Source organism: Centruroides vittatus, unplaced genomic scaffold (genome assembly GCF_030686945.1).
Source record: "Centruroides vittatus isolate TY-2023 unplaced genomic scaffold, ASM3068694v2 contig_620, whole genome shotgun sequence".
In the NCBI taxonomy this organism is placed as follows: domain Eukaryota; kingdom Metazoa; phylum Arthropoda; class Arachnida; order Scorpiones; family Buthidae; genus Centruroides; species Centruroides vittatus.
In genome coordinates this window covers 3,194,166-3,222,001 of record NW_027122381.1, presented here as the reverse complement: position 1 = coordinate 3,222,001, position 27,836 = coordinate 3,194,166, and the positions used below count along the sequence as shown (strand labels likewise).

The 27,836-nt window shown below is 49.5% G+C and overlaps 4 protein-coding genes across 11 annotated transcripts in view; 1 reads left to right on the top strand and 3 right to left on the bottom strand.

Annotated features, from left to right (window-relative positions):
• Positions 1–311: 311 nt before the first annotated feature.
• LOC136979439 (protein vein-like) lies at positions 312–7,830 on the top strand. Of its 4 annotated transcripts, XM_067275434.1 has the most exons (9): positions 316–876; positions 4,760–4,922; positions 4,980–5,119; positions 5,185–5,290; positions 6,264–6,322; positions 6,392–6,466; positions 6,543–6,583; positions 7,214–7,281; positions 7,344–7,830. In XM_067275434.1, exons 1-6 carry the CDS (start codon positions 411–413, stop codon positions 6,457–6,459), a joined length of 1,002 nt encoding a protein of 333 aa, XP_067131535.1. In that variant the 5' UTR covers positions 316–410; the 3' UTR covers positions 6,460–6,466; positions 6,543–6,583; positions 7,214–7,281; positions 7,344–7,830. The 4 variants fall into 4 exon arrangements, with proteins under 4 accessions (XP_067131534.1, XP_067131532.1, XP_067131533.1 ...); XM_067275433.1 differs by having other exon boundaries at positions 312–876; positions 5,188–5,290; positions 6,264–6,466; XM_067275431.1 differs by having other exon boundaries at positions 315–876; positions 6,264–6,466.
• Positions 7,831–8,052: 222 nt separating this feature from the next.
• Positions 8,053–8,768, bottom strand: LOC136979372 (uncharacterized). Its single transcript, XM_067275314.1, has 2 exons — positions 8,426–8,768; positions 8,053–8,358 (listed from the first exon to the last, which is right to left on the bottom strand). Exons 1-2 carry the CDS (start codon positions 8,612–8,614, stop codon positions 8,053–8,055), a joined length of 495 nt encoding a protein of 164 aa, XP_067131415.1. The 5' UTR covers positions 8,615–8,768.
• Positions 8,769–8,848: 80 nt separating this feature from the next.
• LOC136979371 (uncharacterized) lies at positions 8,849–9,662 on the bottom strand. Of its 2 annotated transcripts, XM_067275313.1 has the most exons (3): positions 9,536–9,662; positions 9,193–9,389; positions 8,849–9,129 (listed from the first exon to the last, which is right to left on the bottom strand). In XM_067275313.1, the coding sequence occupies exons 1-3, from the start codon at positions 9,585–9,587 to the stop codon at positions 8,890–8,892; spliced, it is 489 nt and encodes a 162-aa protein (XP_067131414.1). In that variant the 5' UTR covers positions 9,588–9,662; the 3' UTR covers positions 8,849–8,889. The 2 variants fall into 2 exon arrangements, with proteins under 2 accessions (XP_067131414.1, XP_067131413.1); XM_067275312.1 differs by lacking the exon at positions 9,536–9,662 and having other exon boundaries at positions 9,193–9,500.
• Positions 9,663–23,225: 13,563 nt separating this feature from the next.
• Sap-r (Saposin-related) overlaps positions 23,226–27,836 on the bottom strand; it is a 115,541-nt gene continuing 110,930 nt past the window's right edge. For 2 of the 4 annotated variants that reach the window (XM_067275448.1, XM_067275450.1), the window contains 6 exons: positions 26,336–26,498; positions 26,187–26,263; positions 24,309–24,707; positions 23,667–23,747; positions 23,477–23,590; positions 23,226–23,405 (listed from right to left, as the gene is read on the bottom strand). In XM_067275448.1, coding sequence (XP_067131549.1) covers positions 23,367–23,405; positions 23,477–23,590; positions 23,667–23,747; positions 24,309–24,707; positions 26,187–26,263; positions 26,336–26,498 — 873 coding nt within the window. In that variant the 3' untranslated portion in view covers positions 23,226–23,366. The remainder of the gene's footprint in view (positions 23,406–23,476; positions 23,591–23,666; positions 23,748–24,308; positions 24,708–26,186; positions 26,264–26,335; positions 26,499–27,836) is intronic. The other 2 variants (XM_067275449.1, XM_067275451.1) reach the window with 2 other exon arrangements.

Genomic DNA, 27,836 nt, shown 5'->3' with positions numbered 1-27,836 from the left:
TTTCCGGGAATTCGAGTCGAAAAACAAATAAATTTCTCCTTCTGGGAAAGCCTTCTTCCCCGGCCGCGCGGCGGCGCGCCTCCGCCGCCGGCCTTTCGTTTCCGTCGGAGGCCACCCCCGACGCCGTCCGGCGCCCCTCCGCCGCGCGCGTGCGGCCGGAGCGAAAGAGTCGGGGAAAGCGGCCGGAGCGGGAAAGATAGGGCCAGACGCCGAAGGCCGCCGCGCCGGGCCGGCGGCGGGAGCGTCCAATGAGAGCGGAGGGAGGGGCGGAGGTGCGCGGCGGTCGGCGGCGCACGACGTAGTCGGGGGGACGGAGAAGGGTGGACGGTCGCCGAGCGACGTGTTACGGCCGGGCCAGGCGCGTCTGCCGGACGGCGCCATCGGCTTTCGGGGCCAAACCGGCGGCAGTCATGAGGACGGTCGGCGTCGATGGCTGCCTGCTGTTGCTGCTGCTGGTCCCGGCGTTCCGGTGCCTGCGGCCGTCCGAGGGCGCCGCTTGTCCGTTGCCCCGCGCGGTTCCCGAGCTAGACCCGGCCTCCAAGGCCTACCTGGCCCCTGCCGTCTTCCACGGGGCGCTGCTGGGCGTCCGGGGATCGGCGGCCCGGGGACTGGTGGCCACTTACGTGATCCGAAAGGTCCACAAGAGCGCCTCCGACTCCCGACTGAGACGGTACGCCAACGCCTCCGTGGCCTTTGGCGGCCGCCACGCCGCTTGCGGACCGCGCGTCCGAGCCGGGGACTTCAGGAAGGATCAGCTGTACATCGTCTACGCGGCCGAACCGGCGTCCTCGTCCCGTCTCGATGCCGTCTTCCGGCCCGTGCCGCAGACCAAGAAGACCGTCAGATCCGTCCGCAAGGTCCTCCTTCCCGGATACGGTGAGCCCTTTTCTATTCTCTCTTCCGCCGCGGGCCAAACGGAGCAGCGGGATTCGTTCTCCTCCTCCTCCTTCTTCTTCCTCTCGGCCTGGCTCGGGTCCGGGCCGGCCGAGGCGCGTAAAACCCACAGCTCGCGCTCAGCGCGTGCCCGAGATGGCGACCGCGCGACGGGCAGTGTTTACGGAAGACCCGGGTACGAAGTACGCGTCGATGACAGACGTAGTACAAACGGCGGCGCCGTCTTTGGCCTTTGCTTCTGGCACCTCTCTCTCGCGCGCGGCCGTTTTCGCCCGTCGTCTCCCGCACGTGCGAGCGGTTTCTCTCTCCCGGTCGAAATACCGTCCGCAGCCGGAAACGGAAAAGCTCTTCCGAAGCAGCACCGGCTTTCCGTCGTCTTTCGATTTCGCGCGAAATCCGATCCCGGTCGCCTCCCCGCAGCGCTTTCTATTTCTGTCTCGGTCCGATATAGCGCGGGTCCCTCCTCCCGAGCCCGGGCCTCCGGCGGGAGGACCCGCCCCCGGCTCTCCGACCCCGCCCACCCGGATTCCGCTTCCGAACGGACGCGCGTCCGCCGTTACTCGGGCGGACGCGCCGGGCACCGTTCGGGCGCAGCTGCACGCGCCGACCGTTAAGAAATCGACGTCGGTGGCCTTTCCCTCGTCCGCCTCCCCTCCCCGGACCGCCCCCTCCGGTCCCGGGGCCTCCGCCCGCTGCTTTCCAGCCGGCGGCGTCGAGGCGGGTGGTAGAGTCGCGGCCCCGGACGCCGGGGGGTCGAAGGGGACGATCCCTCCCGTTCCCAGAAACGACGGCAATAAACTCCCGGGATCGACCGACCCCCGCCGCGCCGCTGGGGTTTTCTTCGGTCCCGCTTCTCGCCGCTGCGGCTGGGAAGCCACGCGCCGCGCCGGAAAGGGGGACGAGAGGAAGACGACGTTTCCCGGAAGGGCGGGAGAAAGGCGACGACTCCCTTAATTACGTCGGCCTCTTTTCCGGGAAGACGGGCCACGGCGGCCCGGCGGGAGGAAGGACGAGGCCCGGAGAGGGGGCGGCGTCGGACGGAAAGGAGCGCACTTGCCCCGGGGAGGCGGCCACACAGGTAGCGTCGCGGCGGGCGGCTTTCCGAAATTCGGGGTGGTCGGAGGCGCGGAACGGCGGTCGGCGCCGGGCGTGGACCGGAACGGAGCGGCGGTGCCTCCGGACCACACGCGGCGACCGACTTTCCGCGCGTTCGGACGCCGTCTGTCCCCAACGGGGTCAACGGTCGCCGCCGCCGCCGGTGACGGAAGCGGCTTCCGACGGCGGTTCTCGTCCGGGACGAGAGTCGGTCGCCTCCTTCCGGCGGAGGCGGAAGCCGGTCGGACCCGGTCGATAATTAGGCCCGGCGCCGGAAGGGAAGTCGGCGCGCCAAAGAAGAGCGCTGGGCCGAAAACCGGTCGAGGGAGGTCCGCGCGGGTGTGCCGGAACCGGCGACCCGGGGAGGACCGCGTTCCCTCCCTCCTCGGGCGACGGCCTCCCGTCTCCGCTCCGCAGCCACGCAGTCTGCGGCCCACCGATGGCCGAACTAACCCGTTCTTTCCCGCCATCCCTCTCTCCCGGCGGAAGCCTTCCGCACGCGTCCGGTTCCGGAAAACCATTACTTCCGGTCGGCGGTCCGAAAATAAAATTGGCGCGCCATTTCGACGGGAGAGGGGAAAACGGCGGGAAATGGCGAAAGAAAGGAGGATCTGTGGCGGGAAGCAAACACCAACCAGGGTGGTGGCTTACTGGGAAATGCCGACGACGTTACAACGGGGGTGGGCTTCCTTCCGTCTTTCGAGTCGCCTTTGGCCCAGGCGGAGAGAAGTTTCTCTTCCCTTACATTCGGAATAAACCGAGACAAGTGGTCCGTCCCGGAAACAAACGAGAGAACGGCCGTTTTTAAATTAGGCCCGCCCCGCGCCCGGAAAGGAGATCTTCCGACTCCGGAAGGAAACCGCTGCCTCTGCGGAAGCGAAAAGTCTTCTCTTCTTAACCTATTATTTCCTATTTTCCTTCCCCACCGGGACTAATTGAGTCTCGATTATCCGTCCGCTAAGAATAACGGCCGGTTAATTAAGGAGGACTGCGGGTCGGGACCTGGGAAAGACCGGAAGTGGACGGAGGCCGGGCAAAAGAGGGGGGAAAGGCCGGCGGCGAAAGAAAGATTGGACTACGAAAGCCCGAGGAGCGTAAAATTAGAAGAAACGTAAACGGGGGAGAAGGTACTCCGACCGTTCCGTTCCGACATCCCGGCCTGTACGCAATTGCTTGTAATTTAACCGGCGAAAGGTGGCAGTGGCGGACGGAGCCGAAAAGAAAAGACTTTCCGGATGGCCGTGGTACCGGAAGGACAGAAAAAGGCTGTGAAGAAACCGTAAACGGAAGCGAAAAAATGTGGCAGTGCCGGAGATCGGGCGAAAACCCATTCTTTCCTCCTCTGGCCGTTGGATGGGAAAGACGCCATTCTCTCTCCACCTATTTATTTTAACCCGACGCTACGGCCTTAGGCGTTTCCGGCCCGCACCCGCCACAAAAAGCAACGTCGGCGTCTTAACCGCTTAACGGAAAGGGCGGAAGGGCAGACAGCATCTTTACTGGGTGGCTGGACTCGCTCCGAAATCTTAGCACCGGCGGATCGGCCGTCTTCCCCTCGATCGCCGCCACGCTAGCATTCGCACGGCCGCTTTTATTGCCACGTTGCCGGGGAAAACGTCTTTTCCGCTCCGCCTCTTTCCGTTTCCGGAATATTTTCCGGCAATGCGCCGGGCCGGCCCGCCGTCTTCTCCACCGAAATAACGAAGGCGGAGTCGGGCTCGGTCGGAAAAACCGCGGACAAAGTTTGATTCGCCGTTGGTTTTCCGGCCTTTCCCGCAGACGGCGGGAGAGCCGTCGATTGGACGCGAAAATCCCGGAAATTCCGGGAGACGGTCTCCCGCCGCGGCCAGAGAATCGCCTTTTCTTTATTTCGGGCCGCGTCCGTCCGGCGCTTCCCAAATTTACCAGCGTCTTCGGATCCTCCGTGGCTCAGACTAAACAAACCGCCCGGGCGACTCCCGCGCGCCGACGTCGTCTCCTCCGTCCGCGCTCGGGTTCGGCGCCCGGGCCGGAAAGCGGGGGAGGTGGGTAAGAAGAGGGGTGGCCTCCGATTCTGTCCGCGGCACCGGCGGCTGTACGGTGTCCCGTCTTTGGCCGTCTGCCGTCTGGCCGGGCGGGAAAGGGCGACCGCCGGAGAACAGGTCGGAGGCCCGCCCCGAAAATTAGCGGGTCGACGGCGAGGAATTCCGCTCCGCCCGTCGTTACCGCGTCGTCGAACGGGGAATGCGGCGCCCCGCCCGTCCCGGCGGCGGGCGTCGTCCCGGCGCGCGCGCCCGCCGGCCCAGGTAGACCCGGGCTTATTCCGCCCGGCGGAAAGTCGGAAACGCGACCGGAGCCGGGGGAAAACCCCGGCGGGGTGGGAGAGAAATGGGGGCAAACGCGGAGGCGGCCGGCGTCTCGACCTCCGTTTAACTCGGGGCGGAGCCGTCTGAGATTCGGGGAGGCGCGCGGTCGACCGTTCCGCCCGACCTTAACGAGAGGCGAATTTCGGTCTTTTGTGGAAGCGCGTTTCCTCCGCCTGCGAGACTGCGGCGCTCGGAGGAAATCCCGGAGACGCCGGTTTCGGCAATTCCCTAACCGACTTTTTCCGGCAAATTACGCTCCGTCTGTCGTCTGGCGTCGGAAGGTCTCCTTTTATCTTCTTATACTCCACGCGCCGCCTGGGATCTTAGCACGCGCGAGAACGGTGGCCGGTGATAGCTTTTGGCACTCGGGCGCCGGCGCGTAAATCCGAAAGAAAGGAATGACGCCATCCTTTACCGTTTTTCAGCTAAACCGGCCAAACTGGCGGGTCTGAAGGGAGCGCGGGTGGAGCCCGAGAAGAGGATCCGCCTGCGATGTCGAGTGGAGGGTTTCCCCGTGCCCTGGGTGCGGTGGTACAGAGACGGAAAGAGGATCGAAGCCTCGGACAGGATCAGGATCCGCAACAAAAGGTGAGTGCGGGCGGAGGGCGGCGGCGGGAAGGAGTGTGACGGAAGGACTCTTTGCAGGAGAGACAGTCGACTGCTGGTCCAGAGAGCCTCGTCGGCCGACGGAGGAAGGTACGAGTGTCGAGCCTGGAACGTGCTGAGCGGGAGGACGGTGGCCCTGTCGGCCTGGGTGGCGGTGGCCCCCGCCGCCTCCGCAACGCGTGAGTCTCTCTCTCTCTTTCCCTCTTCCGCCCTCCGCCCCTTTTCTCACCGCCTTTTGTTTCAGAAGCCACCGCTCTGCCGTACGAGGGAGAGGAGTGTCAGAGGACCAACTACTGCCTCAACGGAGGGACCTGCATCTACTTCCGGTCCATCGGCGAACTCTCCTGTCAGTAAGTGCTTTTTTCCCTCCCCTCTCGGCGGTTTTCCCGGCCCGACTCGGTCGTCTGCCCGGTAAGTACGGAGGGCAGGCGCCGACGGGCGTCTTCTCCCCCGAGAAAGCGACCGGACTTTTCCGGTTGGACGGTGCCAGACGGAGAAGGCCAAGGAAGTTTCGGCGCCCCGCTCCGGACCCGGAGCCGGAGTGGAAGTTGGCCCGCTTCCAATATGCCGGCGACTCCACCCGGGGAAGAGGAGGAGCGGGCGTTTCTTTCCGTTCCCGAAATCTTTATTGCCGCCGCCGGGGGCCACCGAAGGTTTAAGCCTTCCCGGCAGGATGTTGCCAAGGAGCCGGACGGGCGGTGGGCGCCTTCGGCCTCCACCTCGGCATCGATCGGGAGCCGAGAAGTGGGCGGCAGAGGGGAGGCCGAATCTACCGTTAGCGCCGGGCCAAAAAGGGCCGCGGAGTTTCCCCGTCGGGTGGTGGCACCCCAGGGCCAAAGAGGCGCCGGGCGGAGGGAATCGACGGCCGTAGCGGTCCTTCGGAAAGAGTGGGAGGCCACGGCGTCGACCTCCGACGGGCGCATCTGGTATCGGTTAGACGCGCGGCGCCGGAAGGACCCGCCCCCTCTCGGTAAACCGGATCCGGAAAAAGGGGGCGGACGAAAGAGACCCGACCGACCGGAGGCGTAAGGGTAAGAAAGGGGGGCCGGCCGTGGGTGATTATTCGGACGGGGGACAGAATAGAGACGCCCGACGGGGAAGAAGACGAAGAATAACAAGCGTTTGCCAAGGGGAGGAAATACACCGACGATTAAACGTCGGTATATTTCGCTTAAGACCGACGGAGGTTAAAAAAAGAGCGGAAGGTCCGTCGCCGGTGAGGAATTTTTTAAATTAGCGGGAACGCTTATTTGCCCTTCTTCTTTGGGGATGATTTGCACTTTGGAAAAACTTTCCTGGTAACGGTGTGTTTTTTTTCCGCAGCTGCGCCGACGGATACAAAGGGAAGAGATGCGAGAGCAAAGACGTCTCGCCGGTGGCAGGTAAGTGTTTCTTCTTGGTCCGCCCGGCGGGAGTCGCCCCGGCCACTCAACGCGCCACCTGTCTTTCAGCCGCGCCCAAGGTGTCGGTGGACCTGGACGAGACCACCAGAGTGCTGCAGACCTACTGGGGTAAATAGAAGCCGAGTACGTATGCTCCCCGCTTGAAACGCCGCCCGCTCCCACCGCTGCCACTAAATGCCCCAATTTTTCTCCCTTTCAGGTACTCTCGGACGGGAGGCGTCGGACGCGCCCGGACCTTCGGTAATTCTTTTCTTTTCTCGTCTATTTATATGACGCGGCCGGAGGGGCAGAAACGTTCCGCCCCCGGCATTTTCGCGGGAAAGACTTTCCGGACGTCGGTTAGACAATTCCTTTTTCTTCGCCCGGGTAACGTAAACGGACAATTAGAGATTCGCTCGTCCTCTTTTCTAAATTGTTGGCCAGATTTCCGCGGCCAAATGCACGGTACTTCCTCCTCCCGTTCCCGTACCGGTGGCAACGGCGACGATTCCGGGTAATCTCGTCTTTCTCACCTGGGTTTGCGCGGCGAAAAAACACTGGGTTGCCAGTCCCAGCCCACACCCTTTCTCCGCGCCCGAACCGCCGGAAAAGAAGGCCGAGTCGTCCGTTTCCGACGCGCTTAAGAAAGTCCAAGCACGGAATTTTCGCGGTTTTCGGCCATTTTCCAGTCTCTTTTATCGGTTGGAAGGAGGAAGAATCGGCATCGGAATCCGGGAATTACGTACTTAAATGGTCGAGCCCGGACCTCACTCGCGCCGGAATCCCGGGCCCGAGGGGCGCCCGTGGAAATCTTTTGCTGGCTTATGGGAAAACGTGGGAGAAGCCGAAAGTTCTGCGGGAAGGGAATTTACTTTTGTGTTTTTCTTTCAGACCGGAGAAAAGGGCGGAGAGGCGTCTTCGGTCGTCGTTACTTTCCGGACCCGTCTCGACCCGACCGGGTAATTTCTTGTCCGCCTCGGTCCAGCTGCCAAACGACCGGACTAACGGAATTTTCTTGCAGATGGCTCGGCCTCCCGGAAGCCGCGAAAATCGCCACCAGTGGTCGTCCAAGACGCTTCCGACAAACGCTGGCCTCGCCCACTGTTGTATCATAGGTTCCGGGCGTTTAACTTATTCGGGAAGAACCGTCGTCGTTCCTTTTGTTCTATTTATTGGAGAGAAGTTCTTCCGCGGGCGACGCCAGGACGCCGGTTTTTTGACGACTACAACCGTTTGTAGGATCGACACGCGCGCATTTATATACACCTATACAAACGCACTTATGTTTCCGTCACTGTCGACTGCACGTAGCCTCAGCTAGTCACTGTTTTTCTACTTTCTTCCTCCGCCGGAGGACCGAAGACGGAAGAGGAAATCCGCTCTCCTCCGCCTCTTCTTTTAACGTTAAGAACGGAGGGGCGCGTCGGCGGAGGCTTTTGTACATTTTGTACATATTTGTGTAAAACTGCGGTTTTCCGACGGAGCAATAAACACCGGAGAACTCGGCCGGTCCGATTCTTTATTTCTCTTTCATCCAACGCCGGCGGAACGCGTCCCCGTCGCGCGCCGTTATTCGCGCCCCGACCGGAAGATGTCGCGAACCGTCTTTCGTTTCGTGGGTCGAGTTGCGCTCTGCCGCGTGTCGTCGGAAGAAATAGAGGAAAAGCGCAGGACAATCCAGAAAACCTGGGAGGTTCGGCTGGGGGAAGCGTCTCGGTCGACGTTTCCGCTCAGACGCCGAGCGGGAGGATGGAGAGAAAGAGGAGTAAAGGCCGAGGGACGACCAGTCCGGAAGCGCCGAAGAGTTTTTCGGTTCCGCAAGTGTAATACTCGAACACCGGTTGGTTCTTCTTCTTCTTCTTGCTCTTCTCGTACCAGTAGTCGGAGGCGGAAGGGCGGGAGGGTTCTTTCTGGCAGCAGACGGTGCACACTTCCTTCCGGATGCCCACTCCCCTCTCCACGCACATCTCTCGACACCGGTCGGCGCATCTCCTGTCGAATCCCGCCAGCACTCCCATGATGGTGGTCAGCTCGGCCTGCAAAGAATTTCCCCTTTTAACTCGGGCGTCACCGGCGGCGGCGGAGTGGCGGCCGGATATTTACCATGCAGTACTTGGCGCGACAAGTGGTCATCCTGTCCTTGGACCTCTGCGGGAGGAAGCAGTCGTGAGTGCCGTTGAACCTCTCGGCCGTCAGATCCAGGAAGCAGGTGTGACACTCGATCTTGGGGAACTTGTCGTTGCTCCGTCTGGAGTTTTGCGCTGCAATTGCCACAGGTTGGAAAAAGCCCATCCGCACCGCGGACGCGCCCGAAGGGTCACTTACCGCCACTGGCTCCGGCGGACAGCCAGAGAAGGATCCCAACCGCGTCTAGAATCCGCTTCATCACTCCCCGGGGAACCGACGCCGAATGAAGGCGCCGGGGTGGAAGTTGCGGCACTTTTAAGGATCGCGTGTCGGACGGACGGAGGGAGTTAAGAGCCAAATCGTGTAACGAGTAAATAGGTTCCGAGTAAAACAAATGGGTTTTCGATCGAAAGGCAAAACCGCCGTTTATTGCCAGAAGCTCACAGTAGACGGAGGACGGCCGACGACAGCAGCAGGAGCAGCAGGAAGGAGGAAAGCGGTCGGGAGGAGGCGGCCCGCCGGCCCAATTTGTCGGTGCCGCAGGAGGCGTCGTCGGAACAGCAAAAGGTGCACACCTGTCGGGGGATGCCCAGGGCCCGGTCGAAGCAGGCTTCGGCGCAGTCGTCGGCGCACCGACGGTCGAATCCGGTCAGCACTCCCATCACTTTGGTCACTTCCGCCTGCGAAAGAGAGAGATTGGATGGACCGGAAGTGGACGGCAGAGGCGGAGAGAAAGAACTCACCTGGCAGAAGGCGGCCTTGGGACTGCATCTGGTCAGCGCGTCCTTCTTGGGGGACTTTCTGTTGGACTCGGACGGAGGCATCAGGCAGCTGTCGTTGGCCGAGAAGGGGGTCCGGGTGAAGTCGACCGAACAGGCGTAGCACTCCAACCTCCTGGACAGAAGCACCGCCTGTCGGACTCTTCTGGACGGCAGCGAAGCTGAAAGACGGAGCGGGTGAGCGCGGACGGAATCCTTCGACCCGCCGACCGCAGTAGCCATCGGTATCTATGGAGACCGAGGCCAAAACAAACGGCGACGGCGAGGAAGAAGACGGGCAGAGGAGAGGAGAGGAGAGACTACTCACGGGCCCGACAGCACGGGAGGAGGACCAGGGTCAGCAGGAACGCCACCGACATGGCCAGCGAGACGAAGGAAATCCGGGCCTGACGGGAGCCAACCACGAAGCGGTTCGGGTCCCACGGGGGAATAGCGCGGCGATTCCGCGAAACTCGGGCCGGAGTCACGTACCTTCATCGATCCCGCCGCCGCTTTTTCAATTAGGCCGTCTTTCCTCCCCCTCTCTCCGCGCTTCCCCCGCCGGCGGCACCGAAAAAGGACGGGCCCTTCGATTTCTTCGGGCTCCGTCGTACTACAGCGCCGCCTTCCGGGATAAACTTAATGGCAACCAGCCCGGGATCGGATATTTCGGGCGGAAGAAGAGAATTACTTTTATCCCCGAAATTTTATCCGTGCCGGGCTAACGGTCTTCGGTCGTTTCTCTATTACATTTAAACGGCTGAAGGTTTATTGGTGCCGTCGTCGTTGAAATATTTACTCGGGAATTTTAAAGCGACGACTTTTACTTTCCCGCTATTGCGATATAAGACGAGAGGGTACGGCCCCCGTCTCCACCTTTACTATCTCGCTACTTTTCCGCTGGTTTTAAGTAACGTTTCCGGAGTAACGGCGTAACCGCGTCACCGTCGACCCTCCGGTTTTGACACTAGTCAACCTAAAAAAAGCCCAATATGTACGGTGTCTGTTTCGGTTAATGTTTCGTAAGGGGATGGGCACGGTGGTTCCTATATAAGGGACGTAGATGCTATTGAATTTTGCCGATTAAAGGTCGAGGCAACGGGGAGATACGGAGGTCGCCCGTCGTATCTCCGGACTTAATCAACATTTAGAAATTTTTTTAAAACTCAAAATTAAGTTTTTTTTGCTATTTCGTAATAACGAGATTTTTTATAACACCATCCGATAACAGATGGCGCCGCATACATTTTCGTTTCTAATTAAAAATACACCGTAAAAGTCAGTCCATCGGTCGCTGTATTTTCCGATTAATGCGTCGAATGGTTACGGAGGAAAGTCGCGCTGCGAAAAAGAAATTTGTATTTAATCGAACAAAAAGGAAGTAGAATTAATAATTAGGCTGCAGTTTTTCAAATTGTACACCTGTAAATTCCGTCTTTCTCGAATCTCGAGAACCGAGTTATATACGAAAGACGAGACCAGATATAAAAACCGTACGGGCGGATTAACTATACGCGAACTTCGTAGGCAAACCGGAATTCACATTATTTCCAATCGAAACTCCCCCACACCACTCTATCGTTAACGGAGAAGTACGATGTTTCGGGGGCGGAACACTACAATAATAATTTGAGGCGGAGAGAATATATTTTAAATGAAAGAAATTAAAAATTGCATTCCGACATTGAGACCACGTCACAATAAATAATTGCTCGTTTCTGTTAACGTTTCGGTAAATGTGCGGAGACCCGTTGGCGGCAGCCGAGTCACCGGCGAGAGAATTTATTAGTTTAAATGGGAATCGCGGAAGGCGATTCGGTCCGAAAGACGGCGCTCCGCCTCCACCCCAGAATGGTAAAGGGGGATGCACTCGTGCGGCGCGACGAGGAAAAGCGGCAGAATGACGCCACTTTTTCTCGCCGCGGAAGTCCATTTCGTGTCGCTTCTCTCGTGGCGCAAAAGTCGGTCGAATTCTATCCTTTACGGCAAGACGCGTTTCTATCAGCCAATAACAGTTCGTCCGGTAGTCGCGTCGGAAAGTACAATCGCGTGGTGTTTTAATGGCAGAAAGTTCGACGCGGTTAACCGAGATAACAAACATCAAAATAAAGAGGAAAGGATAATAAATTTAACACAAATAATTATATATTATTTAATTCGAAGAACGAAACGACCGAATCTTACTCGAAATAGTATTCTTTATCGAGGAATAAGCCTATTTTGTACACCAGTTCTTTCTCGATCCACGAAAATCTCTAATCCACAATCTTCTAGCTAAAGCGAGCCGTACAATAAAATTTGTAAACACGTGGATAGCGGCGGCGTCGGTATCGTTCGCCATCTCGAATACTCGACGCCAGCGCCGAAATGTAAGCGGAAGACGGGTTTGCGACAGCGCTTTTCCTCGCCGCGCCGCACGCGAACATCCTCCTTAAGAGGCATCGATGCCATTAAATTATGCTCGTGTTTAAATTAAACTCGTATCTACCCTCAAAATCGAGTCTTTTGCCATTTTATAATTATTAAGATTGTAGAAAATTTTTTATAAAATCTCCTAACGGAAGATTTTAGAACGAGAGTAACCGAAACTTGGACAAGAGGGGGGGAGGGGGAGTAAAAATTTCAAGGAAACGCGGACGTAATTTATGGACGGCCCCTTATAAATTATGAATGCTTAATTGGTAATACTTTCGTTTTAAGTAATAGCAAACTTAAAGTTCTAGACAGACGCAGTTTTCCATAAAAATAAATACGATAGTTAATTAAAATTGCCTTACCGTCTTTATTTCTAATTGTACTATTGTAATTGTCTACGCGGACGTTGCTTATTAGTAGGACTTTATACCGGTGTCTAAAAATTTGGCACAATAACGACAGTTAGTTCGGAGAAAACAAAGTTTTATTAAAATTCACCCGCAAACAATTACAATAATACAATTAAATACGATAGTGTTTAGAACAGAAGGCTCTAACTCGTAAGAATATAAGCAGGAGTCACGAGAAAATACAATATAAACAGACTTAAAAGTCGGTATTTGTTCTCTCTAAAAAACGATTCTAGAATCTTTTCTGGCTACGAACTTCTACAATTCCAAAGTTACGTCAGAACCGTAAACGAGAAGCGACGCTTTCATCGACGGGCATTTTTACAACGCCCGCACCCTTCAAATAGGACATCCATTATATTTACTTATAAATAACGAACGCCGAGGTCAATAACCAAATTTACGAAAACGTAAAGTCCCGCCTTCGATATTCCGAAAGAATTAATTACGTAGGAAATATTTTAAAACTAAAAGGATCGGTTCGAATACTCTTCCGGGGGACGAATTTCGACCGTGGGCGCGAAATAAAGACGGTGAAAACGGGAACGGAGAGGAGGACGGTCGTAAAATGCCGAACAATATCCGTTAGCCAACCCTAATCCGGTTAAATCGTCGATCGTCACTTAGGGCCGTACGTACTAATGTTATCGAACTTCTGTCTTATTGTCGGAATTAAGTTTACGGCATAAACTTTTCCCGACTTATTCATTCGTTCGACAAGAACCGTAGGACAGTCGTAACGGGAAACGGTTAACGACAACGGCGTTTAAGTTCAAAGGTCGCGTTACGAAGGCGATTTGCCGGCCGCTTTAAAGCGCGAGAAGTTATTCCGTATTCTGGCGTTAACGACGCCATTTACCATCTCGACCGCTTCGCGGCGGCTTAGGCTAATTTATTTTATAAATCGTGTACGGAAAACGGCAAAGTCGTTTGGAAAATTACACTTCCGCAACTGCGAAGCGGACAAAACCCCGTATCGATTTTTATTAGTCGCTTAGATCGCGGATGATATATACGCGAGAACATCCAGCGCATTTCCCACCTTTGGAAGTGGCTAGCGAATCGCCCGGGTAACTCGACATTCGGACTCTCGCCGCCTAAACCCACCTCCGTCCGCAACATCCGGCCACGTCGTATTTGACGAATTAGTAATTAATCGCCGTTTTCACGTTCCGTTTAAAGTGTCTCGTCCAATCTGTTTGCTATTTAGAATTCAAAGAGGTTTTTACGGCCGAAAATATAAATAACATACTGTATATATGCCCCGTAATTTAATCGTATATGCTACGCATACTGTTTCTGATACAACGATACGTACCGATATTAAAAAACTGTTCTTTCTCGTGCACTTAAATACTTGAATATTTTTGTCGGCGTTTATGCGCTCGCTTGCCTTAACACGCGTGTTTAAACTCTGACTATACAGTGGAACCTGGCGTAACGAGCACCGCGCGTAACGAGAATTCCGCGTGGAGATTTAACGGAATTGTAAATTATAGTTAAAATGTGTGTAAAAATGTTTTTATCCACGACGTATTATTTATTCGCTTAAATCACCGAGCTAAACCGAGTCTTTTAATAATAAAATGAAATTTGATTATATTTTAAGAAAATAAGTAAAAATGTCGCCTATCGAACACCAAATATTCAAACCGTGAAAACCGAAACAAATGTTCTTTATGCCGTAAAATAAATTCTATGTACTGTACATTAAATTCTTTGTTAGACGAGTAAAATCAAAGTATTAAAACGTGTAAAAAATGTTAATGCTTTATCATTTAAATTTTATATAATTACAACTGGAATCGTGTTACGTTTATTTCGGTTAGCGGGACTTTTTTCGAGCCGTAAATCAAAGACGAGTGTAAATGAGAAAATGAATTTATTATCAAAAGTTAGGTACAGATGTGGTTACGTTTCGACGTAATCGCCGTGACGTTCGAGGCATTTGTCTTATCTGCGGACGAGCTTTCCCGTCTTCTCGTCGTAGAACGGTGCCGCTAGTGCGTCGACGTGGCCCTAACGACCTCGTTTCGAAGACGGTCGTTAGTCTCGAACTTCTGCCCCGCTAGCCACGTTTTCGGTTCGGGAAAGAGGTGGAAGTCTTCGCCGTCTTTAAACACCCAGACGTAGTCCCGATTTAGCGCCGAGCGACTTCCACTTCTTTCCCCGACAGAAAAAGTGGCTGAAAGGGCGGAGGTTCGAGACTAACGACCGTCTTCGAAACGACGTTAGGGTCCGTCTCGAGTCGTCGGCGGCAACGTTCTACGACGAGGGGACGGAAAAGCTCGTCCGCAGTTAGACGAATGCCTCGATCGTCACGGCGATTACGTCGAAACGTAACCTAACTTTTGGTAATAAATTCATTTTGTATTTACACTCGTGGACCATCGAGGGTCGAAAAAACATCCTACGTACTGTACGTTCTTAACATACTGTTTTGTATATTGTATATGTACACATTTATGTAATAGTTAAATATAAAATATAAATCATTTGCGATTAAAATACTTTTTCGACATTGTGAACTCTGTCTTAGACGATTCGGTTAACCGGGCTGCCGAGGGTGGTAGAATGCATTCGCGGCTAAAGTTATTCGTTCGTACAGTACATTATAATCAGACCGCGTGTTTTTACAGAAGTAAAGAATGCGGTAATTACGACTAAAAGCGAGAGGAAAATATTCCACTCGCAATAAAGATTCATTTGTTTTAATATAGTAGCACTGTTCTTATTATTATTCCGAGCCACTTATTTTAAGTCATCTTACTGCTATGGGGATCTGTCGCTAGGACAGTTGATTTTTTTATAGAATAATTTTATATATGTATATATATTATATATACATACATATATACTGTGTATAACAGTGGTGGCGAACCTATGACCCGCGGATCAGACATTGACCCACGCGTTGATTTTTATAAGCTTATTTTTTATATCATAAAAGAGAGAACAGACAATCAAAAATATTTAAAAAATAAAGTAGATATATCTAATGTCGAATTTACATTAAAAAAAAAAAATCAGTCTAAAAGCCGATGCAGGCATCGGGGCATGAGCAAAAATCAGTAGTTTTTAACCATCTTCCCCCTTTCCAAATGACACCACTTAGTGACCCAAGAACTAGTACTAAAAAAATTAATGAACATAATTTGACCCACTTCCCGAAAAGATTGGCCAGCGCTGGTGTATAGCTTACTATATATAGTCTATGTTTTCTATACTTAATTTTTCCTGCAAAATTAATTGCCATCTTCGAGAAAGCGGTTAAGATCTTCTTAAATGGAGTAGTCCATCCTTCCTAACAGTTCGTCGGGAGGTTGGTACTCCAACTTTATTCAATGACCTTGCTTCGCATCTTGCTTTGCGAGGGTTTCGATACATACGTGCGGACGTAGCCGCGATATTATTATCCCGAAACTATTCCAATAGTTGATAGGAATACGTTAGATAAGGCACCTACGTGGTACGGGTGGTTTTGATGATTTAATTTACTTAAGCGAGCAGTGCGGAGTATATCACTATAGTCTAAAGTCTGCTACGAAATATATTAGCACCGTCTCGTACTGTTGATGTCGAAGAGGTGAACAATTTGGCATTTATGTCGTTCAAATGATTTAGTTATGTACATTTGCGGAAAGCGTCCTAGGCAGTTTGAATTAGTGTAGAAATCACCTACGTGTTACGGTAGAGAGGCGAAAGTCCCGTTGCAGATATTATGTATTTCACCGAACTTTTGGACCTATTTTATATATAGAGTTCGGCAATCCCGAGGAAAGCACCGAGAATTAACGTATAAAAAGGATGGTAGTGAAATGGAATGTCCTAAACTCGGCATCGAATGCGAACACTAAAGACCCGTTACCAATTTGTACTACCCTAACTGCTACAACGGAAACATTCACGGACCGTATTCATCCCTTAGGAAGAGCTAGTTTTTATCGAGATAATTTCGATTATAGAGGTTTCCCAGCATAAATTAGCGAGCCGTTATTTACTTATGTGAATATATATATATATATATATATATTATTTTTTTCTATATTCTATTTTTATAGCTTATTTTAATAAATTCATTAAAATGATGGTAGATACGCTCATTATCGATCGAGATTCGTTTTCGTACTGGCCATCGATATCCTTTATTGCATATCGGCATTAGATTGTCTTGGTAATTCGTATCTGATACAGTCCATTAGTCTGTGTGTCGGGGTTTCCTCGGTTCCGCAGTTTTCGCACAGACCGTCACTCCCACGATTAAATCTTCTGCGGTAGTCTGCAAAATCTCCGTGTCCTGTCAGAAATCTTGCATTTTTATGGTGTATAATAAAGTAACTATTCGTAACTCTTTGGTTTATATCCTGTAGATATTCAAATAGTTCTCTGCCCGTTCTCGACTCTTCCCATCTTTTTTGCCAAATGATTAGATATTTATTTTTTATTTCTCTTTTTACGTATTGCTCTGACAGCTTACCGCGTATTTCCTTTAGTGTTAACTCACTGGCCTCCTTTGCCAAGTTATCCGCCTTCTCGTTGTCAATGTTTCCCATATGGGCTTTAATCCAACTAAGTTGTATCTTATTTATTCCAATTATTATGTTTTGTCTAATACTGTTTATAAGTTCGTGCGTATTGTTTGGGTCATTAAGTGCCTTTAGTATCGATTCGCTATCCGTGCATACTAGTATTTGTAGATTCTTCTTGTTCGTATCGATCCACTTTATTGCCTGGTGGATTGCAACCGACTCTGCTTGGTAACTATTACATCTGTTATCTAGTTTAAATTTTTTGTGATATTGCTCACGTGTTCTTGTAAAATAGATGGCGGCGGCACCCACTCCCGTCGAACTTCTCGAACCGTCCGTATATACTCTGTGAGGGTGTGATTTATTGTATTGTGTGATTTTGATACGTTTCCATTCGAATCTTTTCAGATGTTGATGCACTTTTAGTTTCTGTTCTATTATGTCTCCGTTTCTGAGGATATCGTGGGAATTTATATTCTGTTTAATTATATTTCTGGTGTCTCTTCTTTTATTCACTTCCAGATCCAACGGTAGCGGTCCGGCCATTACACATAAAGCGTCGTTAGATGTAGCGCTATATGCACCCGTAATTCTTAGTAAAATTTTTCTTTGGAGACTAATTATTTTTCTTTTTGTGTGTATTAGATTTACTCTTTTCTCCCATACTTGTGCACCATACGTGACAATTGGTACGATGACACCTTTATAAATTTGTATTAATGCTTTCCCATTCCTGCCCATTCTCTTTTCGCTACCTTGGCAATCACTTGGAATAAGTTACCTACTTTATTCTTTATTTGTTCTATCTGTGATGTCCAGAGGAGTTTATTATCTATTGTTATTCCAAGATATTGTATTTGAAAAGTTAAGATCTATTAATACATTTGAAAAAATATTACAAAACAATAAATTTGTTTAGATGTTTACATATTAAAGTCCCTACGTACTGTACGTAAACAGCCACGGAAATGTAGCAGAAAAGCCATCGAACGGTACCATGGGCGGGAGAAAGAGGCAGTGAAATTTTAACACGGCAGGAATAGAGAGTTGCGCCACTAGAATCCACGGACCAACGGATCGGGCGAAACGGCGTTGCGGAAGAAATTGACATTAATGCTTAGACGTACGTTATGTTGACTCTCCACTTGGCGCGATTTCCAGGAAAATCGCCTTCCAGTATTTTGGCCAGAGTACCGAGACAATGCATATTTTCGCCTGGCCATTCCGTGACAGCCAATCGGCACGCGGCATATTTTCACCTATCATCTTTAGCCCTACATACGGCGTGATTTTTTTAAAAAACTCTTCCACCCTGTGGGCATTAAGTGAGTCTCTTTTTAGCAAGCCCATTATGGGTTCGGCCAGGCCCGCAATGAGGCGGCCGGGCGGTGAGGGACGGGGATCGACGTATCCGGACGGACCACAATCCGAAAAATTCATAGGGATTTTTCGACCAGTACGGATTCCATTCGTACGGCGTGATTTTTTTTTTCATTGGATAAACATCATTTCCCCTTACAGGGATCAGTCTCCCTTGTCCCGCTAACAGCACCACAAGGGAACGTTTACTTTATTACATTGACTTTAAATCTTGCCCTCTATTCTACGTACAGCAAAGTATTATGACAATTATTGCAATAGGCATCTTGTCTTACAGATTTGTGGCTACTTGCCACAGTAGTGTGTGGAGCAACTCGCTCCTCACTCCTCACGAAACAATCTGCGCGTGAAGCTTCTCAATTCTTGCTTAAGGTCTTTGTTTCGAATTAACGCGTAGAGATCAGTGCTTGATGTGTTTAAAGCCTCTTTTGTTAATAAGTGCAGTTGCACCCTTTCCCGTTCATACAACAGGAATGTGTTTAGTAAATGATGTGGATTTTGTACATCTTCTCTACAGTTACAATTGATGTTTTCTTCTTTTCCGATTTTCTTAAGATACTCTTTGGTATTGTAATGATTTGAGTATAGTTGTGTACTTAGAAAGTCTATTGGTATCCACTTTAACTCCTCCACTTTCTCCTCTATACTTGGGAGAAACCAATAGGTATGCCTCCCTTTATCACTAAGTCCATTCTTCCTGCCAGTTTTCTATAGTTCCCTCTCTTAACAGCCTTTTTATGTAAGAAACTGGGATCTTATTGTATATGTAATAAAATGAGCTATCACTCATATGTTAGTGGCCCCCTTTGCCAGGGCATCCGCTCTCCATTGCCCTCAATTCCCACACGAGCCTTGACCCATCTCACTTTGATGTTGACGTTATTTTCTCTGATTACTCTTTTCACTTCCATGGCAATTTAATGACTAGTGTCATTAAATTGCCATGGAAGTGAAAAGATTTCAGACACTGCAGCAATTTAATGACTAGTGTCATTAAATTGCTGCAGTGTCTGAATTGCGGCTATACTATCTGTATTTATTATTATTGAGCCAGCCAGTTGGGTGGAGATACCCACCTCACTGCCATTAAAATGGCGTAAAGTTCGGCCTGGTAGACCGAGCGACTGTCATCCAGCCTGTACTGTCCTTGATATATCACTTCTCCTTTACCGTCACTAGGTAGGACGCAGCTACCCTATTGTCCACTTTTGAGCCGTCAGTGTATGTTTATCGCTGCACTTTCATTATCTTCGGCTATCTTAATAGCTCCTCTCTCATAAGGTCTTGGAGGCATAGTTGCTCTTGGTTTAAGTTCGTATTAATTTCCATTGAAGGTAACTCCACCAATGTCAGTGGGAAGTCCTTTCCTGCGCATGTACTTCATTGTCCTCTCTTTGAGGATTAAGTTGATAAGCGGTTCTAGCCGCGATGACCAACAGCGCTTCAGTTGATGTTGTACGAAACGCCTTCGTCATTCTTCTTAATGGTGCTGGTCTTTGGGCACTTAATAGCTTTCTTCTAATGCACCCCTTTTCTGCTGAGGAGTACCCTTCGTATATGGTGCTTATAGCCTCTGAATTGAGGCCCCGTGTCGATCTTGCTACTCTTGCCAGTGCATTAAAGATATTTGTGCATGCCGTTCTCATTGCCGTGGCACGGTAGGCGATGATCTAATACTACGCCAAGTAAGTTCTCTCTCTCTCTCTACTTTTATGCTTTGGCCATCCATTTTGATCGTCGGTGTTCTTTTATAAAGATCAGGAGTTGCTCCTCTGGAGAACACTATGGCCTTGGTCTTTCTGGAATTAAAATAGAGCTTCAACTCTTTTCTCCTTTCTGATATAAGTCCAAGCATATGATTACTTTTATTCTCAATTGGTCTTCTCGAATTCGAGCCGAATACGACGATCGTGTCGTCGGCATACGCGAATTCGTGAACGCCTTCTCCTTTGTCCATTTTCAAGTTGTCCCCGTTCATTCCTGTTGTCATATACTATATTCCAAAATAGCGGCTCCAAATTGGAGCCTTGCGGGCACCCTGTTCAGGATTTTACCGATGTTCGAGCCACCCGCACTGTACAGTATTCTCCTCTCATTTAAATAGTCCTTAACCACATAATATATGTTCCTGGGACACTCCGCTCTTCTTAGGGTGTTTAGAATCAGGGACCACCACGCATGGTCAAAGGCCCCCGAACAAGTATTGTTCAGGGGGCCTGAACTGAACAAGTACTGTTGCGCAATCAGCTCGGACATTCGTCCTAGCTTATTGCGCAACAATACCTGTTCTTTTCTAATGTGGTGTTTATCGTTTCTATCACTTTACGTATTATATCCTCCGTTGGTTTATTTGGGAGGAACCCGTATTGTTTCGGGCTTAGGAAATTTCTCTTTTCTAAATGTTGTAACACTCTTTAGTTTTTTAGAAAGTCTAATACCTTCCCGAGAGTTGACAGTAGGCTCAGGGACCTATTTCTCTTTGCCACTCTCGTCGAGTTTATCGTCTTTCGGTATAATGACCAATTTCACCTCTTTCCATATTGCTGGAAATAGTCCAAACCCGAGGCACAAATAGATTTCTTGTATATACTGGGGATTCGACTCCCATACTTTATGTACAATTTCAGCCACAATGCCATCTCTTCCCGATGCCTTCCCCGGCCGCAGCCGTCGGATTGCATTATTTACTTCTGTTCCGTGAATACAGGGTTTGTTACTGGGGTGTAAGGGATGGTGGTTGTGTTCCTTATATCCCTTTGCTAGGGAGTCTGATGCCGGGTCATCGTTAGGGAAGAACACATTCATAAGTGTATCTACCGTGTTTTCGAGTCCTTCGGTGTACTCATCGTCCTCTTTTAGCGCCGTTAGGTATTGCGGCAGCTTTAGTTTTCCCGCACAAGCTTTGTATAAATAGCTCCATGGCTTGCTAGAGCTCCGAGCGCAGAACTCTTTCCAGGACTTGAGTTTATTATCCTCGATACGTTCTTATACTTCTTACAATGCTCGAGGTATTCTCTCCTCTTCATCTCGTATCCGCCGATATCGTCGGCGTAGCCGATTATTTTCCCTTCGCAACTCTCCCAGTTCTTTAGCCCACCAACGGACTCTTCTTTCCCTTTCTCGGTATAGTGTCATTACAGACCCGTACTGGATACTCGACTGTTACGAAATGCCGTTATCGCTCTTTCTGCCTCTTCCCTGTTCTTGGCATTATTGAGGTCCTTCACATCCATCGTATCTCTCATTTTGCCATTGAAAAGCGGCCAATCGGCCCGATTGATGACAAACTGGGCCGATTCTTCATTCTCCATAAAAATATAACTGTGGTCACTTAAGCTGCTTACTGGTGCCACTGTCCAACTATTATATTAAGCGCTCTTCCATTGTACGCCGTTACGTCGATCCAGCTCTGCCGAATGGGGGCATCGAACGTAGCCATATGGAGAGCCTGCCTTACTGTCAAAATACGCTTAAAGTCGTAGCGATAATATCAATGTATCGCTTAGTGCGAGAGAGTTCGGGACGGCTCGGTAGTTTATCTTTACGAATATATAATGGAGTACCACCACGTTGGTCGACTTTCTCGCGGCAAAAAGTATTTAAACACGATATCGGAAAATAAAATCGTTTAGTTCGAGCTGGTTTTACGAGAAAGGAAAATGTCACGTTCCAAACAAAAATACACATTTTATTGCTTGGGTTAGCTAACTTGTAAGTGTTAATCTTTGCTGTTATTTTTTGCCCCAGTAACGCCGGGCTCATCCGTTAGTATTTCATATGTTAGAATAATTTATTGTAATGTGGAAATTGGTTCCGCGCATTCCAATTTAGGAGACGGTCGACCTCCGTGCGGATCCCACCTAAGACGGAAAACTTTACCTTTGTCGGGATTACTATTTGCAAATATCGGCCATTAGGCTATTTGAAAAACTGGAAAATATACGTTAATGGGTACGTTAAACGTTACCCATACGGTATCGTTTAGTTAATATTAGAAATGAGTTTTAGTAGGTGTTTAACGGCACAAAGGCCCGACCGACCACTCGGTAAACTTAAAATAATCAGAAAAAGAAAGAATGCCGGTAAAGGAAGCGGTAGAAACTATATAATTTCGATAGGTAATAAGATACGTGGGTAAAGAAATGGGTTTTAACAATTTGTTAACGACAAACGGTACGCTCCGTTCTGGTTAGTTGCGTTAAAACAAAGCTCTCGTACACTCGAAACCAGCCACGCACCGGCAAGATTTTCCTGCCCGGCCATACTTTAGCGGTATCGGGATGTGGAGTGCGTCGGAGGTTTCGTTCTCCCACTGCAATATAGAAAACGACCACTGGCGACCGAGCAATAGCGAGGTCGAGGCCGAAGTTTTAAACGCGAAAACGTGTCCTACGTTGTCGGACGTTGAGCGCCGCTTTCCTGTAAGACTAGAAGTTTGACAATGGCGTTTGGAATGTCGAGCACGATTCCGCTGACTTTCCAAACGCCATTGTCAAACTTCTAGTCTTACAGGAAAGCGGCATTCCAAGCGCCAACGTCCGACAACGTAGGACACGTTTTCGCGTTTAAAACTTCGGCCTCGACCTCCCTAATGTTACAGATGAGAATACGAATTATTATAACACCGGACTTAAGCACCCACGACGTGGACATGGAATGGCCACGTCGTGGGTGACCGTTAAAACTTGGGCCAGGAAGAAAGGCGCTCGGATTGAATGGCCTACTGGACTATAAAGAACTTCTTCCATGCCGTTTCCCGACCGTCAGAAACAACGGGAAAGATCCGGGCCGGTACAGACTCGTCTGCCTAATCCACACTCCAATAAAATAACAGAGCGGAAAATTACGTACGCATTAGAAGTTACAAAGGACCCCGACCACGCCCGACAAATGGGCATCCGGAAAATTTAATTCCACAGCGAGACTTCCATTTTTTGGCCGGGGAGGGACGGAAGCCGGAGCGAAGAACTCCGAGTTTTCCACTTCCGGCGGCTGTTCGACCGATAAGAAAAGATTTGTCCCACCGGACAAATTTTTTCTTCTCGGTGGACGGTGTTTTCCTTCGACGGTATAGGAATGGGCGCGGGCTCACAGGCCGGAAGTGGGAAATTTTCGTGGTGGAGGAAGGGCGGTATCGTTTAAGACGACTCCCGCCCAGCCGGAAAGAAAACCGTAAACTTCCATCTTCCTCTCGGCGTTTTCTTTCTTTGAAGGACGAGGGTATCGCCGGACCCTCCATCCGGGACGAGAAGCGGGCGGCGAAAGGAGAGAGCCGGACCTTCCGTAATTACAAAATTCGTTTATTTATCTATTAAAATATTGGCCGATGAGACCACAAGACGCCCGTCTAAAGGCGCCGTTAGAAAATCAAAAAGGAGAATTAAACGCCCGGACGACCGGGCCACGCGCTTTAAGTAGTCTTCTGTCAATTCTTCCAGACTTTTCTTCGGCAGAACTCTTCCGCCTGTCGGACAAAAACAAACCAATGAACGAAACGAAGGAGCTTTGGAGGGGAGAAAGATCCGCGGCACTCACCTGGCAGGCGGCGGCGTGGGCCGGGCTCTTGCACCAGTAGTCTGGACCGAAGGTGCACTTCTCGGCTCCCAGCAGATGGGCCGCCCCCGGCGCCCGGGGACACAGGTCGACAGACTGAAAGAAGAGGAAGGGTCAAACCCGGCAGAACAGAGGCGAGAGAAGGACGGGTAAAGAAATGGACCACACTCACCTGACACACCCGTCGGCCGTCGGCCAGGGTGCCGATGGTCTTCAGGATGGTGGGTCCGTACAGCTCCACGATGGATACGCACTGAAAGAAAAGAAAAGGACGGATCGAACCCGGAGCGAAAGGAAGCCCGCCTCCGTCGAATATGGCAGAGCCCGGTCCCCTTCCACATTTCGTCATTCCCCGGGAGGCCCGAATTCCGGCCGTTTTCCTTTGGCCCTTTTCCTCTAGGCCGCCGCGCTTCTTCCAGATTCCGGTCGTCGTCCGGGTATTACTCAAATCCTTGGGTAACCGTCGGCGGAGGGCCTCCGTTCTTCGGAAATTAACCGCACTTCCCGCCCGTAAGCGGTACCCGTTGGACCTTTTTCCCCTCCTCTCGGGTCTTTTCCCGCCTTTTCGAGCGGGGTGCCCTACACCCGACCCGGATACCGAAGGGCGGAGCGGTTAAGTACCATGGTCTTTTAGGCGGGTCGACACCCGACGATTCCGCGTCCGGTAAGGGACCGTCGCCCACCTCCGTAAAACAATACGGAGAGACAAAGGCGGGCCGGGGTCAGGCTCGGTGCCAAACTACGCCGCCTTTTTCCTTCCGGTAAAAATGACGAGGAAGAACAATTAACGGATTTTCTCGACGGTTAAACGTACCTCTTGTCGGGAAGAAGCGGGCAGAAGCCGACAGACTCGACTGGCCAAGTCGCTGATCTCCCGATCCACTCCGTTGTCTTCCAACAACCCGTCCAGATAATCGACGACGGCTCGGCACACGTCGCAGGTGTCCAGTTCTGTCTTGGCCTGTCGCCCGACTGAAAGAATAACCGTTTTATTATTATTGTTTTTAAAGGTAAAATTGCGGCGGAAAGAAGGGAGAGCGGCCTCACCCGACGGGCACAGTTTGAACAGGGGACAGACAACGCTGGGATCGATCTCTTGGGCCAGAAGAACCACCATGGCGTCGCCGTATTCGTCCACGAAGGCGCGGCACTCGGAAGATAAACTCTCGGGAAGGTAAGAGCAGACTTTCTCCGCCAGGTTCTTAATTTCCCACTGAAAAAACAAATAATTTGGCCGTTGTCTACTAATTATACGAAAGAAACGCCGTGACCGAAATCCCAATATTAGAATTTTGTGCCGTACAACGGCCAGCGTATGTTTTTGATAATAAAAATATAAATAAATACAAGAGAAAATCGTCCGAGGCGAATTTCCCGGAAGAGCCGTAAGAGTGGTTCGGGCACTCCGTACCTATTCCTATACGCTCGCAATTATTTCAATTGTTTTCGAAAGGTCTTTCTAACTTGTAAAATTTAATTCCCAGACGGTTAGAGAGAAATTTGGTCGTAACCCGGAAAATTCTGGCCACGTCCCGCCCCGACGGGTGCCATTGCCCACCCGGCCGCACTGGCACGGGGCACGAATAAAGGCCCTCTCTTCGGCCGGTAGACGGAAAGGTAGCAAAATACGAAATTACGCGACTCGAAAACATTTGACCGATTCGGATATTGTTTAAAAGGGAAATTTTCCCGTTCTCGGTTTGAAAGCAACGTAGGCCTAGGCCACACGGCCCCTCAATAATATCCTTATTTAAAAATTCGTAAAACATCGAGCCGATTATAATATTTGTGTACGATTTCCGATAATGAAAAGCCTATATAAAGTTCGTTGCCAGTTCATTAAAATGGATTCTTGCCCGCAAGAAATGATTCTTATTCTACTTGCGGATTATATTCATATTTTGAAGGTATTTAAAAGTTTACTTTGATACGGGAAATTAGAAACGGACTGGCGGTTGCCACCGAATAAAAACGACTACGCAATAATTACGTAATTGTAATTTTCGGATTTCCTTGTCGAAATAAGCTGTGATCCAAAGACGACGCCAGCCAATGGGCCACGGGGGCAAGACGATGTAAATTGATAGAGGATACGAATTGTATGTAGGTAAAATAGAAACGATTCGTGAAGTTTTAATCATTCACTATGTACCGGAAAAGAAATATCTCAAATAAAACATTTTCTTTAACTTACAAGAAGCCTAAGAAGATTATTTTAATTAAAACTTAGCCTTTAAATAACTTTTTCGAATTTCTAGGGGAGGGCAACTGCCCCTCTGCCCCTCCCCCTGGCGACGCCCTTGCTGTGATCTGGTCTGCCAGAGTGATGCAGACGGGTCCGATTGCCCGTTTAATTAACTGGGCAAGTGCTAAGACTTCATTTGTACAGATAACCCCGTACTCGTCTACTGTTCGAAAAATAGGGAAATTAATCAATTAATATCGATTTTTAGTATTATTTTAAATAAATGTTTAAAAATTGATATTTTAGTATTTTGAAAATAAGAATCGTTTCGTCTGCAGAGTCTAAAATGGGTTATACAGGAAGGTCACTTATAATTATTTCCTATCTAACACCATTTTGAAGTACTGTATTTTAATTTGATTCTTACGAATTAAATTGTTTACTGCGCTATAAAACCCTAAACGAATGTGATTCGAATAGAATTTGTAATTTTGAAACTGACTTTACCTCGGTAGAATTCGACATGAGTCGTTCTTGTAAAAAGTGCAAGAAGTATTGGCAAAGTGTGCATTCCAAATTCTCGGCTAAAAACGAAATAAAAGTTTCATTACTCGTTCCAAATAATCGACGTCGATCTTAAACGATTTAATACTTACAAGGACAAATGTTTAGAAGCGAGCAGATCATTCTCGGTTTAATATTTTGAACTAAAAGTGTGACGATAGTTTCGGTATATTTATCGATAAATTCTTGACACTTTTTGGCGTAAGTTCCGGGTAATAACGAACAGACGGTGTCTAAAGCGGCCCTGATTTCGTCCTATTTATACAAAAATTTCATTTATTAATCTTTTCTTTCGCATTCCTCTAGACCAGGGGTCGGCAACCTATGGCACGCGGGACGATTTTCGGTGGCACTCCGATCGAATAGGAATGTAGTAAAAAGTGTATTTTAATTAATTATACGTTTAAATGCGAGTCGTAGTTCGGCCAAGGCCGTGGTACGTTAAAGACGAATCTCTTGTTTGTATATTTCTATTACAGCGCATGCATTTAAGCTCCGTCTTACGCGAGCGCTTCACACGCGAGAACATAATTCAATCGACAACTTAACTTCAAAATTATACATTTTTCGAGTTCGTTATAACCGGACTAATTTTGATAACATATATAATAAACTCGGTAGAATCGCGTCGGCACTCGGAATAACACTAACTTACGTTGGACACGACGCCGCTCGAGGTTGCCGACCCCTGCTCTAGACTACTCGCTTAATTAAAAAAAATGTGATTAATATTACCACCAGTCAATAACCTAATCCCCTTTCACCCGAAGACCAAATTACACAAGTTGAAAGATGTCTAATTACGTAGAAAGACGAAATTGGACCGCGAAGCTTACTCGTTATAGCAAAATTCGATATTTGATCGACCCTTTTCAAATACGATAAGAGATTGCAACGAGCTGTTGGAACTTGGTTTTTGTGTTAGCCAAAACTGAGAGAGTCAAAGAATGTTGTGTTAAAATACGGGACTTTTGAATCCAAACCGAACATCGTTCGGAATGTAATACCCGACATAACTGACAGAAAAGAGCCAAAAATGGCAAAGCCATTCCAATAATAATTGGAGCTCTCGGCATAGTGTCGAATTAGGCTACGAATTTTGCACGGCAAAACCAGGCCAAGAGCGATCTATTAGCTATGGCTCGGCCAGAATAAATTTTACTTAGCGTTTAATCACCTGGTGAGAAATGGCTAAATTCTTAGCTATTTCTGAAAATACCAATAATATCACTTACGTGGAGAAAACATTATCAATCTTTCTCTGGTCGTCTTTGTTTTATAAATTGGAAGTGATTAAACATTCTCACAACACCTTGCTAATGTATGGGAAAAAATTGAATCTAACATAATGTTTTGCTAAAAAGGAAGATTTCTTTAAAATTTTTCACTCTGGCTAATAAATTGTTTTAACAAGATTTCATTTCGTGCCGACAAAATTACAAGTCTTTTAGGGTGTACTATAGATTGCTCCCTATGGAATTTCGGGACTTTGAGTATATGTTTGTACTCGGGGGACCGAGACGAGTTCGACGATACCCTCCTTTTGAACCGGAGACGAAAAATAAGAAAGTTATCGTATTTACGATTTCTCGC

Excerpts from the sequence above, each read along its gene's own strand:
- LOC136979439 (XM_067275431.1), top strand. The coding sequence starts at position 411 with ATGAGGACGGTCGGCGTCGATGGCTGCCTGCTGTTGCTGCTGCTGGTC. Across the intron at positions 4,923-4,979 it reads ATCAGGATCCGCAACAAAAG|GAGAGACAGTCGACTGCTGG; the intron begins GTGAGTGCGGGC and ends GACTCTTTGCAG. Across the intron at positions 5,120-5,184 it reads CCCCGCCGCCTCCGCAACGC|AAGCCACCGCTCTGCCGTAC; the intron begins GTGAGTCTCTCT and ends CTTTTGTTTCAG.
- LOC136979372 (XM_067275314.1), bottom strand. The coding sequence starts at position 8,614 with ATGGGCTTTTTCCAACCTGTGGCAATTGCAGCGCAAAACTCCAGACGG. Across the intron at positions 8,359-8,425 it reads GTCGCGCCAAGTACTGCATG|GCCGAGCTGACCACCATCAT; the intron begins GTAAATATCCGG and ends AATTCTTTGCAG.
- LOC136979371 (XM_067275312.1), bottom strand. The coding sequence starts at position 9,450 with ATGGCTACTGCGGTCGGCGGGTCGAAGGATTCCGTCCGCGCTCACCCG. Across the intron at positions 9,130-9,192 it reads CCAAGGCCGCCTTCTGCCAG|GCGGAAGTGACCAAAGTGAT; the intron begins GTGAGTTCTTTC and ends TCTCTTTCGCAG.